This window comes from Anabrus simplex, chromosome 5 (genome assembly GCF_040414725.1).
Source record: "Anabrus simplex isolate iqAnaSimp1 chromosome 5, ASM4041472v1, whole genome shotgun sequence".
In the NCBI taxonomy this organism is placed as follows: domain Eukaryota; kingdom Metazoa; phylum Arthropoda; class Insecta; order Orthoptera; family Tettigoniidae; genus Anabrus; species Anabrus simplex.
The window spans coordinates 295,405,774-295,425,446 of record NC_090269.1 but is presented as its reverse complement, the minus strand read 5'-3'; the positions used below and the strand labels follow the sequence as shown (position 1 = coordinate 295,425,446).

Sequence of the window (19,673 nt, the reverse complement as noted above, 5' to 3'; positions counted from 1 at the left end):
TTTGGAATTTAATCCAGGCTTTTGGCACTCAATCTAGTGATTAGAAATTGTATACCACTACCTCCCCTACCCTGCCAGCCAACATTCTGCTGGTGAAAATTTTTCGACCAACGGGACTCGAACCGGCTAACCTCGGTGTCAGACCGTTTAGACTTCAGCGCCTTAATGATGATGGCCACCAGGCGGGCTATTCAGAACACACTCCACAGATTAGTAAAAATTCAAGTACTCCAGCCGAAACACAGAAGAAACCGATTTCCTAGGACCTAATATCTCCTTAACTGTATGGCTTCCCAAAAATCCATAAAGAAGTCATATCTCTGTGACCTATTGTAGTGCTATAGGGCAAGAGGATAAACGATACACGATATCGCCCGTTATCTAGCCAGACTACTTTAACCACACATAGGACACACTGAAACCTACATTAAAGATCCCCGACATTTCATCCAGCTCCTCAAGTATCAATCCATCAAAAGCACTTACTAAATTCTGACATCACATCGCTTTTCACTAAGGTGCCGTTAAGAGAAGTATTTCTTCTACTAGACCAGAAACTGCCAAAATACCAGTCAGCACTAGCCAAAGAATACCTTAACGCCAAATATTTATATTTCAATGGGGAGTTCTACGAACAGACAGAAGGGGCTGCGATGGGATCACCGCTCTCTCCAATAAATAACCACAAACACGTATATGGAACATTTTGAACAAAAAGCCTTAGAGACATCGACCCTAAAAGAAGAAAAAAAATTAAATAAATAAATTGCTTTCTCTGCTACATGGATGACACTTTTGTCATCTGGCCTCACAGGAGTAATAACCTGCAGTTACTCCATTCATGTAAATATTTAGTTCACCATGGAAATCGAGGTAGAGGGGAAGCTACCATTCAGGATGTCCTAGTAAATAAAATTAAATGGCATATAGCTTTTAGTGCCGGGAGTGTCCGAGGACATGTTCGGCTCGCCAGGTGCAGGTCTTCTGATTTGACGCCCGTAGGCGACCAGCGCGTCGTGATGATGAAATGATGATGAAGAAGACATATACACCCAGACCTCGTGCCAGCAAAGTTAACCAACGATGGTTAAAATTCCTGATCCTGCCAGGAATCAAACCTGGGACTCCTGTGACCAAAAGCCAGCACACTTACCATTTAGCCATGGAGCCGGACGTCCTGGTAAAATGAAACACCAATGGAACTCTAAGCCACGCATTATACAGAAGACCTCCCCCTCACACACAAACACATACAGATGGGTAACTACACGTCTCTTCTCACCACCACCTGTCACAAAAGCAGACTGTTCTAAAATCACCGATTAACAGGGCCATAGTGATCTCAGATACAGAACACCTTGAAGAAGAAAAGGAACACCTCACGGGAACCATCACGACAAATGACTATTCGTTCAACTACATCAATGAGCTTTCAGAAAAATTAAAAGAAAGGAAATGCTGCTGTAGAAGCTCACAGCTCCACGGCCCTAACCGTACGGCTAACTCGCCTGGTAGGAGGAAGAACTGACCCATCTGAAATTAGCAATACTTCCTTACATCAGAAACATGATAGACAGGATTGGTACGAATCTAAACAAATACACCAAAGACCATCTATAAACCACACTGGAAGTTAACCAATTATCTGCCACCAGTCAAAGATATAATAGAATTACATGCCCTGGAGTCTACCTCACTGAATGTAGCTGTGGTACCTGCTACGTAGGCGAAACTAAGCATCTGATTTCTACCAGGCATAAAGAACATCCATCACACCAAGAACCAAGACATGATATTTCAGATGTAGCCAAGCATTCTTATGAAACAAGACATGAAATTTTATTTGACAGAACCAGGATCTTAACAGCTATTTCCTAGAATCACCAAAGAAAAATCCGAGAGGCTATTGAAATTGTTTGCTTGTTGTTTTAAGGGGCCTAACATCGAAGGTCATCGGCCCACTATTGAAATTAAGAAACACCCGAACAATATGAATTTGGGGGAAGGATACAAATTCAACAATTCCTGGATGCCTATTATATAGATTACAATATGCAAGTCACAACATGAGCACACACAACAGCTACCTGGCAAGTAACACACACATTCCAGACTTTCCAGGAGGCCTCGTGCATCTTGTGTCAGCCAGAGAGAGAGAGAGAGAGAGAGAGAGAGAGAGAAAACAGACTATTTAAAAGCTGAGTACAACAACCGCTCTCATAGTTGATTTAGCTGTCTAGGTGACTGATTAGCTTGGATCAGTAGAGGTATTTCAGTCGCCTTGACAAAGCATACATTAGCAAACTGTAGGGAATGTACAGAAAACAACAACACGGTTCAGCCCAGAAGAACTAAATAAGCAGTCACTCATTAAAACTTCAATATTTCTCTGCCAAGAGTCTTACCGTGAACTGCAACGCTCTTTCATTCCTGCTCATGTAATTAAAGGCTAGGTTGTCCCGAGTTGTTTCATGAATTTTTGCAGAATAAGAATCTGAAATTCAGAGTCATTGCATTTGTCACACTTTACTGTTTGAAAGAATTTTTCTTTAAATAAAACTGTACAGTTTATAAGCAGGTTCTTCCGAGACAGATACTGTATGGCACGGGATATGAATTGAATAACTTTCTCTAGGGTACTTCAGCCCTCTGCGATCTTGAAAACAAATGGCGTTAAGGACCTGGGTCACTTTCAGGAAAGGAAATAGGTTGTAAACAAACTTCAGAGCTACCGGTAGTATTTTCTTCTACTACGTGCTTCAGATAACCTGCTACCATTGCTGCGAATATTTATAATTTATAATACCAATTTAATTTATAATACCAATCACTAGCCATGTGTCTTGATAGGTGTGTTAGGTACCAACTGACGAGCCCAACCTAGCACACGAGGGCGAAACGCTGGCAACCAGGAATGAGTTAGCTGGAAAATTTATAATTTATATTGGTATTATAAATTTACTCATTCGGGACAAATATTTCAGATTCCCTATGGGAATCAACATCTATATCATCTGATGGCCAAGCAGGCATCAATTTTTTGGTAGTGAGACAAGGTCTCTCATAGTGCATTGCCACTGCCAGTGGCTTCAAGTAGTCTACGCAGTGGCCTCCACGGTATGCACTAGCCGTGCATCTTGGTAGGTGTGCTAGGTACCAACTGACGAGCCCAACCTAGCAGACGAGGGCGAAACGCTGGCAACCAGGAATGAGTTAACTGGAAAATTTATGATGTCCAATAACGGACCATTTATATTGGTATCTTGGATGTAGCAGTTGGAGATACTAAAACAAAACCAACTTGTTTAAAATACTCATTTTTAGATACAAATACAATGCAATGAAAATAAATGCGTAACTTAATAATATGCCTTTGATGGGGTTTTCAATTTTAGCAAGGGCATGCTCGGGAAGCTCCAGTTGGAAGTCAGAACTTGTGACATCATGTCCTTCACCTGGCTTTTCAGGTTTAGTTCACTGAAAATAACTTGTAGCAAACATTGGATAATAAATCTTCATTCCTTAGTTCAACATTTCCATGGCTCAAAGCTGGAATAATTACAGCACTGGTCTCAGGCTGCTGTCATTTTGGAGGTTTCCTATCACTTATTTTTACTGAGAAATGTCTTTTGATAATGAAGGTAGAGATTTAGGCAGAAGAAAGCTTCTAGTTGGGCTTATACAATAATTGCCTTTTCTAAAATGCCTACTACAAATCATCAGCACGTGGTTTATCGCCTTGCCAAGAAACAGCTGAAATCCTAAGTAACAGGCAACATATGAAATGAATTGAATTTACATTTTCACTCACAAGATGTACAAAATAGAACACAGCAGTGAACCACTACTGGCAACGTCAAGGCATGAATGTTGAAGGTAGGGTGATACGATGCAATCCTAGTGATGATTGGCAGAACTTCCTGGAGCATCACTTTCTGAGTAGAACTGCTTGCATTTCCCAGCCTTGTATACAGCATAGGCAACAAGCTACACAGCCCATAATTATCACAAGCACCAGAGGTCTGCCTTCGTACCTGGTGTAATAGGGTCGCTGTCTTCCTGTAAGTCGCTCAGCCTATCCCTCTTTGAACCACCGATCCCATAACTGCTTCACTTCATTTCAACCGCAAGAAGCAGTTTTCCAGTACGATAATCCACAGTCCCCAAGGCTATGATTCTGCTGCAGTCAAAAGCAGAAACCTGTTCATATGGTTGTTGTCTTCAATGTACCATACTAACTGTGTGTGCCTACAAACAGGGAAACACAATGCCACTACCTCTCTGCAGCTCTCCAACCTCCACTTACAGATAGCTTATCAGTATCACCATCAAACGTGTTGTGCCACTCGGCTAAACAACTAGTCACATCATTGTTCTACCCTACTGCAACAAGAACTCACCATCAATTTGGATTGTTGTGATTTTTTTATGGGTCAGTGATAAGCAGTTCAGAACACACGAAAAAAAAAAAAAAAAAGGGAATATTATACACTGGTTAGAATTTCAAAAGGAAATATAGAGACATGAGCTTTTCAATCAGTCAACTAGTGATAGATTTCTGTATCAAGTGCAGGCAAATGATCTTTTCAAATGCATTAGATACCACAGAAATAAAACACAAAATGAATAATAGCAACTATTTAAATAACTGGTAAGAAACTGAAATGGAAGATAGAAAAAAAAGGCATGAAAGATGAAATAAATGGCACAAAAAATGATAATCTCCTGAACAAGGAAGATATATGCCAGTATTATACAGCTGTAAGTTGACTTCTAATGCCAATCTGTGGAGCAGAATGAAGCAAACTTCTATTGACAATGGGGTGCAACGCAGAAAATGGAAGATCAGGCACGTGTTAAGGCAAAACAATGACATAGCCAAACAAGTGTTAGAATGGAAGACCACCTGGATGGGAAGAATTATGAAAGGACTGAGAAGGGACAGAGAACCTGGCTGCAGATTAAGGTCATGACAGAGACCAGAATCCACTGGCAAAAGTTCGTCAATGTCCCATGTTCCAGATAGGAGTTATAGGATTTGACAATACTGCTATTCAGGTCTCTCAACTGAGTTTCTTGTCAGTTATCTGAACGATCTACATTTTTAGACTTATCTTTTATTTATATCCAATTATAGTGATTTTGAAATTAATTAATCACCTGCCCAACAAAATTTAGAAATTTATCATGAGTTGAATAATAAAATTCCAAGTTTGGAAGGTTGTGTAGTTTCTGAAACAAAAGCAGGGCACACTAGATCATTCCATGTTAAGAAAACAGTACTGCTCTTATAACAGGATTGCCATATCGAACGGCTCTGCTCAACAGCATCACAGGAAATTGGCGGCACATAAATTTGCAAAACTGTATTTAAGTTCAAGATAAAAGGGGGAAAGGAAATTATTTTTATGAACTGAAGGGGACTTGGGGTTTAGAGATGGCTCATTTTGGTATTCACAACATAATGAGAAAATGATAGCACATACTGTACTTTGGTAAAACTGAGTATTTAAGTTCAAGATAAGTTCGTATGCCATGATAAAAAAACAACCACAACTTCTCTACAACAGTGATAAGCTGCCAGCGATTCACAGAGTAATGCATTGCATTCACCAGAGCAATACAGAAGGGAAATGAAGGAAGGCAACAAAGTGACGGCTGTTCTCGCCATTGAGCTTCCTCCTAGCGAATGTAATTATGAAATAGAAAATCTTTAGTTATTTTCATAACATACAGGCAGAAAAAAGCCTCATCTTTTTTCCTTTCTTTCACAATACAATATAAAAGAAAGCATAATAATTATAATCATAATTATTATTATCACGAGAAATTATGGGTATCTACAGCAGCATCCACACCAAGATGTTTTCGTTAACTTTGTTACTAAACATTGTTAATGAACAATGTTCAAGAACATTTTTGTATGTTAATAAACAAAATAGCGTGTTCATTAACTTTTCGAGCATGCTGATAAACAAAATTTCTTTAACTTTTGTGAATGAAACTTTTCATTAACATTTAGTGTTTCCGTTAACATTTCAGTTCACACATGCACAAGGACGCAATTAGATAATTAGATAATTTCTTATTTCTTCTAAAAACTATCAAATCGCGAGCAAACGTTCTAATATCCAGTACCTTTAATTCTGTACAATATTCTTTTAGCTGTGTTCTAATGTAGTTTCATTTCCAGCTTCGCTCCTCGCTGAATAACCTAACCTCCCATAATCGCTTGAGTATCATTAAAATAATAGGCCTACTATCCTAACTAGGTAGGTTAAAACAGGGAAAAAACCACGTGTCACTTTTTTCTCAAAATTGAGATATTGTTACAGTCCGCTTCAGAGTGATCATGCGCATCTATTGACAGGTCAGAAATAGAAAAAGAAAAAGCAGACGAGTCAGAAGAAATTAGCACTCAAAGTTTCGCTGTAAGGGGATAGAACTAGGGAAGTCAAGCATTAAAATTGCTTTTTCTCAAGTTTTAAAAATATTGACTCTGCTGCTTTTTTCTCCTAATGAAGATTTTCTTTATTTCATACTTTTACCAATTCCTTGATAGCCTATTGTTGTATAAATCTTCAAACACCTCAGACACAATAACTGAAATTGCTTGTTTTGATATTCTAGACAAATACGTATACAAGTGAAATGTCACCAGTTGCTAGGAATTTTTAAAGTTATAGCCTATCTATATAAAATAAAATGTCATTAGTGGAGCCGGCTTTCTGATAATCTGTATCATTACTTGCAATTTCAGACCCAATTACTGTCACCAAGAATTGAAAGTCATGTGGGGGCATTCAAGAGAATTCTGAAAGCCTGCTGCATCATGAATTAAAAGTTCTGACATAAGTGTTCTTTCCAAACTTAATTCTACTCGCCTTTCCAGTATTTTCTTTGCCACACTTTGCGTCTGCGTTTTCCTCTAATTATCTTAATTAAAATAATGAAAGCTAGAGCTGTCAGTATTTTCTTCTTCCTGACCATGTCAATTGTAACCTCACAAACAGGTATTTTGGTGTGGACACAATGCTGAAGTTTGTTACCAGAGTTTATTAACATGTTGAGAAATGTTTACATTAACATTGTTTATTAACTTTGATTCAGAATCAACATTGTTTATTAACTTTCGTATGGACTAACCATAAGTGAGGGTGTGTTCACTCCTTGTAGGTCCATAAGAGAAATACTGTTTTCTTGACATGGAATGATCTATAGTGCATCAGAGGGATATACGCTATTTGCTTTACGTGCACCGACACAGATAGGTCTTATGGCGACGATGTGACAGGAAAGGCCTACGAGTGGGAAAGAAGCGGCCGTGGCCTTAATTAAGGTACAGTCCCAGCATTTTCCTGGTGTGAAAATGGGAAACCACAGAAAACCATCTTCAGTGCTGCCGACAGTGGGGTTAGAACCCACTATCTCCCGGATGCAAGCTCACAGCTGCGCGACCCCTAACCGCACGGCCAAATCGCCTGGTGAGCTGCAGTTGGATCCTAAATCTGTACAAAGTGAAACAGATATTTAAAAAATAATGTATAGCCTACGTGATTCAGTGTATTTTATTTATTTATTCTAATTCCATATTTTGCTGAAAGGTTGTTTAAATAATAATAATTATTATTGCATGGAGTTGACTAAATTAATGTAATATAAGCAAGATATATAGGTAAATAAAAATGTAGTTGCCCAACTTCATGTAAATTCTGGTTTTCATTAAAGAGAATGTCTTCTCTACAATTACTCACTTTCTATAGCTGTTTGACAAGGGCATTCATTCATTCTCTATGACAAAGATGTGTTATGAGTTAAACATATCGTTCTTGACCAGCACAGAGTCCCTTGTTTCTTGCCTTCATATTTTAATCTGTTTACACCTCTTCAGGTTTAAAAGAACACAACTGCCATACTTGGTGGTAATTTACATTACAAAGAGAATCTGTCAACCAACTTCTGCTTCCTATATTGAAAAGTAAAGAAAACATAAAGATATCAGAACCTATAATCATAATTCTATTTAACTTTTCTGATGGTGAAAGGATCAGCTGTCAGTGTTTCAGTGATTGACTAGCATTGACCAGGGTACATCCTATTGCCATTCATATTTTCATGCTATATTCACAATCTTCGGGAAGGCTTCGTATACGGTATCACTTCAAGAGGACAAACCTGCAGGTGTAAAATTATATAGCTTTTACATACCACTAACTACTTTTGCGGTTTTCGGAGAAGCCGAGGTGCCGGAATTTGGGGTTTTAATGAGGACATCCTATGTGAATGTGGCCAAGTTTAAGGCATGAATCACATCCTCAACTGCGCTGCCTGTCCGTTCCAGTGTTCCCTTGAAGATTTGTGGATAGGAAACAACCCAGCAGTTGAGATAACCCATCACTGGACTGAAAGATTCTAAAAGATGTCTGGACAGGAAAAGTAACAATGTCATCATTAAGCCTTTTATAAAATCACCTTCCTGCTGCATTCTTCTTTAAAAAGAAAAACTGTATGCTAAGAGTTTGTTGTTTCTTCAGTAGAAAGTATAAGAAAGCAATTTACAAAAATCTCAAACTCTCAGAAGCTAGTATAACAGCCAACCCTGTAGTATTTATGGATCTATCTTTTGCACTGAGATATAATTCCTGCTGTTACCAATCATAGCTGTATTACCCAAATGTTTATGTTGAAAAATAAGCTCCACCAGGTTATGTACAATTTCCCTAAGGTTTTCAAACTATTATGCTAACTTCAAAACTTGTAGTATAACTTGAGTTCGTTTTACACAAAGATCTATCCGAATTTGCTGTTATCAAAAAGATGACTCAATCACTGAGCGGAAATTCGAATTCGAAAGAGAAACGTGTAAAGAGAAGGCTGTTATTTTGCAAGAGTGTACGAAATCTGACATTTCTCGTCAATGACGACACAGGAAACCCCAATATCATTTATTGTCACAAATATTACAAATACAAAACAGTGAATAAAAACCCTTGCCGCAAACACAAGGGATACGCCCAAAGCGATTCACTTAAACACAGTGATCAAACAGACAAAATCCAATCATAACTAAAGTACTAGGATGGAGCACACAAACATACCAATTAATTTCGAATACAGGAAAATTCGCGGACTCTGGTCCGTCAACACGAATTCCTGCAGAAGTTCAGCAGACAACTTCAACGCAGAGCCAAATCATCCATCTCTCTTCAGAGCCTTCTTAACTTTTCATATTCGCTTAGGAATGCCCATCACTTCGAAAATCATAAGGTAAATTACAAAAGCTTACTTCAAGTTTTTCCCTCTACTCTATTCAAGTTGAGTGAACTGAAGATAAATTTTCTCAACAAAACTTACTCATGAAGAAATATATTCCCTTCATATTTCAACTGACGGAATGCAAGTAAGTTAGATATTACTAAAATGATTTCACCCAAGCTCGATTTGAAAGAGCAAAGGTACAGGGAATATTCTATCCCTGATATTGGTATGATTACAGGTGGTCCAACATTCAAAATATAGATGTGTTTGACAGTTTGTTGATGCTAGTCGCAGATATATGTGTAAACGCGATTTACTGTTCTGAAAATGACGACGCTTGAGGATAAAATTTTAGGAGAGAAGACTCATTATTATTGCAGTAGTAGTGAAGATGAAGACGGTGCGGAAGACGAAGTAGAAGAGGAATCTGTTTCGAAAACAGCACAGCCTTCAGAACCAGTGCAGCCCCCAGAACCGTATAAGTGGGAAGGATATTCAACAAATACAGGACCAAAAGGTGTTGTAAAGGATTGGCAGAGATTTAAACAACTAGAAACTGAAAAGCGCGCCGAACAAGAAAAAGAACGTCTTGCTTTGTTTCAAAAACTCTCTCTGACATGCCGTTCAACATTAGATGATGAGAAGGAAAAGCGGGCAGAAGAAGATCCCGAATTCGCAGATCTGCTTAATGATGAGTTTTTACTTGATTATCAGAAGCAGCGTATGAAAGAAATGATGTCTCGAATTTCGGCCCTTCCGAAATTTGGTAAAGTATACAATCTTTCTAATGCAATGGAGTTTTTGGATGCGGTGGACAAAGAGAACCGAGAAGTTACAGTAATTGTGCACATTTATGAGGAAAACGTGCCTGCCTGTGAGGCTATGAATGGTTGCTTAATTAGCCTAAGTCAAGAGTACAGCCAAGTTAAGTTCTGCAAGATTATTGGATCTGCTGCTGGAGTCAGTAAACGTTTCAAGATAAGTGGAGTCCCAGCTCTTCTTGTCTACAAAAATGGACAGCTAGTAGGTAATTTCATTCGGATGAGTCAAGAACTTGGAGACGATTTCTTTGCAGAGGATGTTGAAAGTTTTCTATTAGAACATGGTATGCTACCTGATAAAACCTGTGTGCCTTCCATCATCCGTTCACAAGATGATGCTGATGAAGATACTGATCTAAGCCTTGAATAGTTTTTTTGTGTAGGTTTCACTTTAATGATGGAGTTCAACATTGCTTTTGTGAGGGTGTTAAAATTTGTATTGGGGCCGATGACCTTCGATGTTAGGCCCCTTAAAACAACAAGCAAACAAGCATCAAAATTTGTATTATTTTTAAATTGTGCATTGTAAATTGTAATATTTTCTATCAATGCTGCAGGTTCCTAGCAAGTGTGTAGCCTACTACAGTTACAAAAGGACCATAATTATCTAGTCATTTCTTATTAGAGATGGATTTTTTGTTTCAAGAGAGAAACACTAAATTATTAATCACCAGTAATGCACATGATTTGGCATGTCATCAAACTGGTAAAGGATTGATGTCTGTCACAAAATCTACAAGCTTTGAACAGCAGTTAATAGCTTCTTATCTGCAGAGTGTGGCATAACTGTATTAATAATAATAATGTTATTTGCTTTACGTCCCACTAACTACTTTTTAAGGTCTTCGGAGACACCGAGGTGCCGGAATTTAGTCCCGCAGGAGTTCTTTAACGTGCCAGTAAATCTACCGACACAGGGCTGTCGTATTTGAGCACCTTCAAATACCACTGGACTGAGCCAGGATCGAACCTGCCAAGTTGGGGTTAGAAGGCCAGCGCCGTAACCGTCTGAGACACTCAGCCCGGCCATAACTGTATTCTCAGCAGTTATTTGAAGTAGTCATCATAGCATATTAAAATGGTTGATTTTAAGTTAAAATTCACGATAAGCAATCCTGTTTCCTTTTCTGGCCTTCCCCCAATTATCTGGGGTCGCACTGATGTAGATTGAACTGACTTGTATGGCTGGTTGCCTATCCTGATGCCAACACTATTTGGAGAGACATATTCATTAAATTGCGTGTTTCTGTTGTGGTTAGTAGAGTGATTTGTTATATGTAAATGAAGATGTACGTATTAAGGCCAACACAAACACCTAGCCTCCAGTCTAGAGTAATTAACCAAACACCTCAAATTCCCAACGTGGCTGGGTATCAAATGTAGGTTCTTTGAATCATTGGCCACTGTGCTGACCAGTCAATCATGGATATGGACATTTGTGTACTGTAGTCTAAATTACATATAAACATGCTGGCTTGTGACCTGGAAGACAGGTCCAAATCCCAGTCGATCCTGAATTGAGAATTCTTTCTCAAAAATCATGTGGCAGCAGAAAGTGCATCCAGTCTTAAACCCCCAGGCCAAAACCAAAATAAGCTTTGGTGGATCATTAAGTACTACATATCCCATGCACCTCAACATTACTGCCATGGGTCACCACTTGTATCACAAACATCTACACGCAGAATTACTGTCGTTTGTTTCCTTCACTGGGACTATGTGATTGGACAGTGCACAAGGCTGCCAACCTGTCTACTTAAGTAAAGTACTAAATGACTTTTTTTTGCCGTGCAGGCACGGACAATATGTGCCTTTACAGGTTCTATTTGCTTGTGCTTTTATTCTGCGGGGGGTTGGTAACGAAATGTAATTTTCAGCATTGCTAGGAATGACGTAACATTCCCATTTTACTTTGGTAGCATTGCTAATAGTCCGCCTCTGTGGTGTAGTGGTTAGTGTGATTAGCTGCCACCCCCAGAGGTCCGGGTTCGATTCCCGGCTCTGCCACAAAATTTGAAAAGTGGTACGAGGGCTGGAACCGGGTCCACTCAGCCTCGGGAGGTCAATTGAGTAGAGGTGGGTTCGATTCCCACCTCAGCCATCCTAGAAGTGGTTTTCCGTGGTTTCCCCACTTCTCCTCCAGGCAAATGCTGGGATGGTACCTAGCTTAAGGCCACGGCCGCTTCCTTCCCTCTTCCTTGCCTGTCCCATCCAATCTTCCCATCCCTCCACAAGGCCCCTGTTGAGCATAGCAGGTGAGGCCGCCTGGGCGAGGTACTGGTCATTCTTCCCAGTTGTATCCCCCAACCCAAAGTCTGAAACTCCAGGACACTGCCCTTGAGGCGGTAGAGGTGGGATCCCTCGCTAAGTCCGAGGGGAAAAACTGACCCTGGAGGGTAAACAGATTAAGAAGAAGCATTGCTAATAGCCACTTAAGCAATGAAGAATGTCGTGTGCTGTTTTTTAGGTTATAAAAGTAGACATTGCAATGAACACATCTCTCCTCTGAAAGGAATTCCACGTAAGATTTGCATAGGCCCTACTTTCTATTTATAATGTTATAAAGCTTGCAGTGTGCGGTGTATAATTTTACCATTCCAATGACTGATGTAAGTGTGGATTACATGACTGAGAGCTGTTGTTCCAGGTGTATTCTGTTGTATTGGATATGGATAAGTGCAAATTGCATCAGAATGTTGCACATAATCATACAAGGTCCGAGTGGATGCATATTTACTGACATGCACACTAGAAAACATTCCATGCAGAGGCGCTTTAGTACTATTGTTAGGCCTACTCCTTTTTTTTTTTTTTTTTTTTTTTATTTTTTTTATTTTAAGAACCCATCTCTGGTCCAGAAGTTCCAATTACAGTAGTTCAAGGGTGGTTCACAAGACAGGACCTAATCCAGCTTCTGAAAGGCTGGTTTATGGAACAGACTTGAACCCGGTTGTCGATATGTGGGCAGATGAAATGGACATGTCTGAGAACTGATGCAATCCACCAACCCGTTTTGTGCGTTGTTACTTAGACATCTTTTCATAAAAATCTGTAATAATACAGACACTCTCTAAGTTCATCATATTCCATTGTCATCGAATCATATTCACATTCCCAAGTTCATTTGGTGGAGTTCTATTATTGCTTCTTATTATTTATTGTACAATCTTCTTGCAACAGTTATAGGTTGACCAAAGGCAAAGAGTACCTCAATAACATTAATCAATAAAGATGAACGGATTAGCTCTGTACGAGATAACATTAAAGGTTCTTTCCAACACGCAGTTTAGTGTCAGTACATGGACGTATCCATATACCGCTCTATACGCATGCGCCGATTTCGTATTGGTTCCGGGATTGATACACGATTGGGTTGTGTTGGAATGGATTCTCGCTCATGAACTCCAAGGAATAGGAGTAACGCAATTATTATACTAACCTGGAGTAATGCCGATATTTTCCCATATTGCCCGTAATGTCTTTTATGATGCTCACTTCTTTCATACTGATTTGTAATATCTTGAGCAACTCCTAGGCTAATGCGGAAATGCTCGAAAAACTCCTTTTCATTATACTGAGGAACAGTTTCTTCTGAAAAATACATCGTATTTCAGTTATATTTTGTTTCACCTGGTAGCTTTTGTGCCTTCATAAACTATCGGCCTAACGCAACACAATACACAAATAACTAAAGAAAGATGTTTAATTACCGTCACCTAAATAATTTTCATTTCTTTTTCTTTTTGCGAAAAATAGTACCTCCTCTTCTTCACTGGATGAAGAGTGTAAAAAATCGTAGTCACTATCCATCCTAACCTCAGTAACCAAACAGCTGATTAATTTATTAATGGGAGAAAAGCGCGCAATGTATATAAAAACAGCTGATTAAGGAACTCCAAAGAAAACAGCGTACAGCAAGAGACAATGATACAGTGTTTCTGCGCATGTCACAGAAATGTACGGCTCAGGACATGCTTTAGACTGCAGACTAGTTCTGACCACCAGGGATCGATGCGAAGAGTTAGTTGGAACGCCTGACTGCAATACACGGACGAATTCATGAACGCAATTTTGACTGTGTTGGAAAGGATTTTTCATATTACGCATGCGCAAGGAGACCATGTACTGGTACAGGGACTGTGTTGGAAAGAACCTTAAGTTACATAAGAGTAGACAAGAGTGAAGCACTTCATTCATCTGAGGTCTGCAAGCATGGTTCTAGAAGATCATGATGGAATTCTTGAGAGTAGTAATGGCGATGTTATAGATGAAATCTCTATTCAGCCTAAAGGTATTGCAAAATTTGACCAAAAATGTAGTTAGGCCTATGGTTCCTTGGGTACCTAACATAAAAACTGATTACAAAAATGGTTGAGAGCTTGTACATTTGTTAATAGAAAACCACCGTTTCTTCATAAATTCTTCTTTTTTCCACATTGACCTCTTCTGGCCAGTTTTTGATTGTGTTAAATGTAATGGTTAGATCAATGATGAAACCTTCAGAAGAGGATGGCGTAAGAACCAATAATGTCAATGCGTAGGTTGCTTTCTGTTGGAGACACTGTACACTTCTTCATAGACATTATAATCTTGTCCTCTCAAAGCATTAGCTATTATCAATCTGGCTATGTTATGGCGTGAGATGTGTAGTAAATCACCATGTGGGCAGGCTGCCAGGGCATGTGAAAGAGTTTCACATTCTCTGTGACAACACGACAGAGACTGTTGCTGTTGTCCTGGGATCTGCCAGGTACTGTACGCTAGCGATGGGTCAAACCAGTTCATTCATATGAACTACTTCAATCATTTGTTTAACATAAGGAATTTCATCTTGATTTACCCATATTGATCTCAGATCACAATTGATTTAAAATCTTATAGGTTCCACCTTTTTCAATACAAATACATTGTTGTCAGATGTTTTTACAACTTATTTTTAATTACAGAACTAGTTTCGGCGTTCATTATGATGCCATCATCAGCTGCATAACAAGTGAAGAGAAACTTGGCGATAAAACAATATACAACAACATAATACAATTAACTCCTTAACACTAGAACTGCAGCGATCTGTATACCCCCTAGAACCGTGGCTGGGTTACTTATGACCCACCCTTCCTTTTTATGATTATTAATCTTGTCTGAGATACGGGAAAGTGTTCCTGAAATATTTGGAGTCTTCCTCTACCGCCATCCAATACTTCTGCCCATATTTGTCTGGTTTCAAGGCCGTAAATTGCGTAAATTTACAGCGGCATTTCGAAGGGAAGAGCTGCTCGTCAGCAGTTATATATGCACCAGGTATATAGTTACATTGGGTATTTGCAATGAAGGCGTATCAGATTCCTGATACCAATGCAAATTTGTCTTCTTTTAGTCTTTCTGACCTTGTAGATTTAACGTCAGATCTCAAGAAACGCATTATTTCTCTGAATCTATCACGAACCATTGTTGATTTTACAATAGGACTTCCCCACTTCTCAGATTACAATGAGTCCAGTTCTAAGCCTTTAGCTCCTGTGGCACCACGAATGTACAATATAGCAAGAAATGCTTCCACCTCCTCAATCTTAAGACACCAATCATCTGACAACTGTACATGATGTGCGTCTGTCTCAGTACATGTCACAATATCTTTCAAAATCTTGTCTGTGACCATAAGTCGCCAAGCACTTACACAAGTCTCATTTACATTACGTTCAGCATGTGCAGTAGGTCCAGCGTGATCTCTGAACACAATTTGAGGTCCCCGTCTATCAGCTGTAACATCACCAATTACCCCAACTTTCAAGGTCGTACCATCTGGAGATACAATTTCTGTATCTGCTTGAAGCTGAATCAGGCTCTCGACACAAAACCTGCCTCGTTTCAGTGATGGTGCATCCTCTCCGTTATCGTCAAATTGTGCATTTCCTTTACCGTTAGCGATGGCCTCCTCTGCCATTGAAGGAACTGAACAGTGCTCCTGGCCACGCCCCCTTTGACGACCGCGATAGGTCCCTGGCATTGCAGGAGTTTATTAGATACAATGTTAAAGTTTGTCTTAGTTTTTCCACCCGAAAATAATATTTACAAGTAAACATGCACCAGGCTATATAAACCTAATAGCCTGACCATAAAAATCAGTGATAAAGAAATTGTAAACTACATACTTTTAGGCCTGAAATTTGCAAAGTATCTAAATTATAATCCATACATTGTGAAATGAAAGTTTAGAAATGCATACCTGCTCTATCAGGATTTGCTACAGCTTCAAATGGCATGACATCATCATCTTCTGATGACGAATCTGAAGGTACGAGCTGTGATCCTTCATCAGACGAAAAATCCATGGGTTCCCCTTCAGATTCCTCATCGGAAATGTCATTTATGGCATCAATAATACTTTGTTCAGTAGTAAGTCGTTGACGTGCGACCACTGTCAACTATTCACACACTATTTACACCACCAATACTGCAAAACTAACAACCTATTGTACAACAAAGCGTGAGTAGTGTCCTTACTGCACGATTGTTCAGATGTGACTAAACGGTTTCGTACCTCTCCCTTCCTCCGCAGCTAATGCGATGTTGCGGGCTTGGACACAGTATTATGCTTGGACAATCCTGGTGACACACGGAATAAAAGTATAAGATGCTAAACGGAAGACTGAATGGGTGGCTATATTTCTAGAAAATAGATCTCTGAGAATTAGATTAGGTGAAGCTTTATCTGACCTGGTAATAATTAAGAGGGGAATTCCTCAAGGCACTATTATTGGCCCTTTACATTTTCTTATATATATAAATGGTATGAGTAAGGAGTGGAATCAGAGATAAGGCTTTTTGCAGATGATGTTATTCTGTATATAGTAATAAGTAAGTTACAAGATTGTGAGCAACTGCAAAACAACCTCGATAACGTTGTTTGATAGACAGTAGGCAATGGTATGATGATAAACGGGGTTAAAGGTCAGGTTGTGAGTTTTACAATAGGAAAAGTCCTCTCAGTTTTAATTACTGCGTTGATGCTGTGTTGATGGGGTGAAAGTTCCTTATGGGAATCATTTTACAGTAAGTACCTAGGTGTTAATATAAGGAAAGATCTCCATTGGGGTAATCACATAAATGAGATTATAAATAAAGGGTACAGATCTCTGCTCATGGTTATGAAGGTGTTTAGAGGTTGTAGTAAGAATGTAAAGGAGAGGGCATATAAGTCTCTGGAAAGACCCCAACTAGAGTATGGTTCCAGTGTATGGGACCCTCACCAGGATTACTTGATTCGAGAACTGGAAAAATATCCAAAGAAATCAGCTCGATTTGTTCTGGGTGATTTCCGACAAAGGAATACCGTTACAAAAATGTTACAAAGTTTGGGCTGGGAAGACTTGAGAGAAAGGAGACGAACTGCCAGACTAAGCAGTATGTTATGATAAACGTAAGAAATTTATCATAAGGTTACTTTCAGTACGGATTCGCAATGATTTTTATTACTCGTATTACTCGTACATTGAAATTGAGTTGTGGTTAGATTATTACGGTTATTTTATCAAGAGTTCCCCCGATAAATATACATTAAGAAAATCTTGTATTTCTCCAATTTATCTTCAAGATTAACAAAATGTACACGTCTCCAACATGAAGAAGAACCTTATCGCCGTTTTTAATTCATCATTTGAACACTGACTTGTTGAATTTTTAACCAACATGAATGAACTTTATTTCATCATCATAATTATATATTTTAATCTTCGTGCCATTTTATCATATCTTTTAGCTTTTGTATCATCATAACATCAATGTATTTTAATTGTCTTGCCATTTTGTCAAATTTTAGCTGAAGATGTTCCATAATCGGAACGAAACATGTACTAGAGATTATATGGTTTATATTATGTAATTAATAAACCTATTATATAGAAATTGATAAGTATTGGAAGGTGGGAACCTACTCATAACTTAACCTTAGTTAAGGGGTATGTTCCAAGCTGTCAATGGAGATGTGCCAGTGAATGACATTGGTAGGCGAATAAGTTTGAGTGGTGTCTTCAAAAGTAGGAAAGATCACAATATGAAGATAAAGTTGGAATTCAAGAGTAGAAATTGGAGTAAATATTCATTCATAGGAAGGGGAGATAGAGACTGGAATAACCAAGGGAGATGTTCAATAAATTTCCAATTTCTTTAAAACATTTAAGAAAAGGCTAGGAAAACAACAGATAGGGAATCTGTCATCTGGGTGACTGCCCTAAATGCAGATCAGTATTGATTGATTGATTGATTGATTGATTGATTGATATGGTGGCATGAGCAAGTAATAAAGCTGACTCAGAAACTTTTCCAATAAATACTACATCATTGGCAAAACTTAATACTGTTAGAGCTTCATGATGTGGACTCAACTGAAAGCCATGAACTTATTGGGCATATATTGGTGTTTCACCAAGGTTATCCAGAATATGATTTATGGCAATATTAAACAGGGTTGGCAACAGAGAAGAATCTTGCATAACTCTCTTAGTTATCAAAAGAGGTCTTGTTTTGCTTCCTTGCATCTGAATTTTTTGTGTTATTTTCTGTTTGCTGATTCATTATTAAATTTGCATGTTTTGTTAATAAATGTATAAATGAGCATGACTAATGTTGTCAAAGGTTGTATATATCTAAGAATATAAGTCATATTGGCTTGTGAACTTGCATCCGAGAGATAGTGGGTTCGAATCCTACTGTCGGCAGCCCTGAAAATGGTTTTCCGTGGTTTCCCATTTTCACACCAGGCAAATTCTGGGGCTGTCCCTTAATTAAGGCCACGGCCACTTCCTTCCAACTCCTAGGCCTTTCCTATCCCATCGTCGCCCTAAGATCTATCTCTGTCGGTGCAACGTAAAACCACTAGCAAAAAAAAAAGCCATACAGGTTTGTTCGTTTTTAGCTTCACGGAGAAGTGTTGACGTGTGCCAGAGGAGTTGGTAAATCCTCATTGATTGGGGTTTAAGGCACTAAGTTAATGAAGACACCTGTCAAGGATCCGCTCAATTATTCTTCCTATCACTGAACAGATCGTGATATGCCTCCAGTGCTTGATATTTGGTGTATTTCCACCTTTATGGATTTGAACAGTCCTAGCTTTTTTGAAAATGGAAGGTACAACTCCAGGTTTCACCATTCTTGTAGCAATGTGAAATATTGTGTTGACTGCGATACTGTCTTTGATAACTCGGGCGATGATGAGGTTCGGACTGAATGATGTGTCCACGACTATATGATTTAACAGCAAAAGTGATTTCACCTGGGCTTATAGTGTCATTAAATAAAATATTCAGGGGATATAACAGCAGGATCAGTTTGGATTTGAACTGAGGATTTGGATACTTCAGTGTGTAATTCAGAAGAAGAAGAGAAGTCTGTAGAACTCCAGTGTCTGCTGGTTCACAGTGCAGATAACATTACAGTGAAATGTACAAATGATGTAAATCTTACCTCTTATTACTTGTAGGAGGGTAATGTGTTCATTACGAATGCTAGAGATCCACCAGCCCACTCATGGAAATATATTTACTCTTGTTAACATCATAAATTGCAAGATATTTTCCATATAGACAGACCGATTAG

At 38.8% G+C, this 19,673-nt stretch overlaps 2 protein-coding genes across 6 annotated transcripts in view; one reads left to right on the top strand and one right to left on the bottom strand.

Moving 5' to 3' along the window:
- The window catches only part of Arpc1 (Actin-related protein 2/3 complex, subunit 1A), a 246,348-nt gene extending 237,101 nt beyond the window's left edge, over positions 1 to 9,247 (bottom strand). The window contains exon 1 of one of the 2 annotated variants that reach the window (XM_067147448.2): positions 9,099 to 9,247. The gene's annotated coding sequence lies outside the window, so the exon portion shown is untranslated. The remainder of the gene's footprint in view (positions 1 to 9,098) is intronic. The other variant, XM_067147447.2, reaches the window with a different exon arrangement.
- A 290-nt stretch (positions 9,248 to 9,537) lies between these two features.
- Positions 9,538 to 19,673, top strand: part of LOC136873999 (phosducin-like protein) — a 30,839-nt gene continuing 20,703 nt past the window's right edge. For all 4 annotated transcript variants that reach the window (XM_067147446.2, XM_067147444.2, XM_067147443.2 and 1 more), the window contains exon 1: positions 9,538 to 10,458. In XM_067147446.2, coding sequence (XP_067003547.2) covers positions 9,586 to 10,449 — 864 coding nt within the window. In that variant the 5' untranslated portion in view covers positions 9,538 to 9,585 and the 3' untranslated portion in view covers positions 10,450 to 10,458. The remainder of the gene's footprint in view (positions 10,459 to 19,673) is intronic.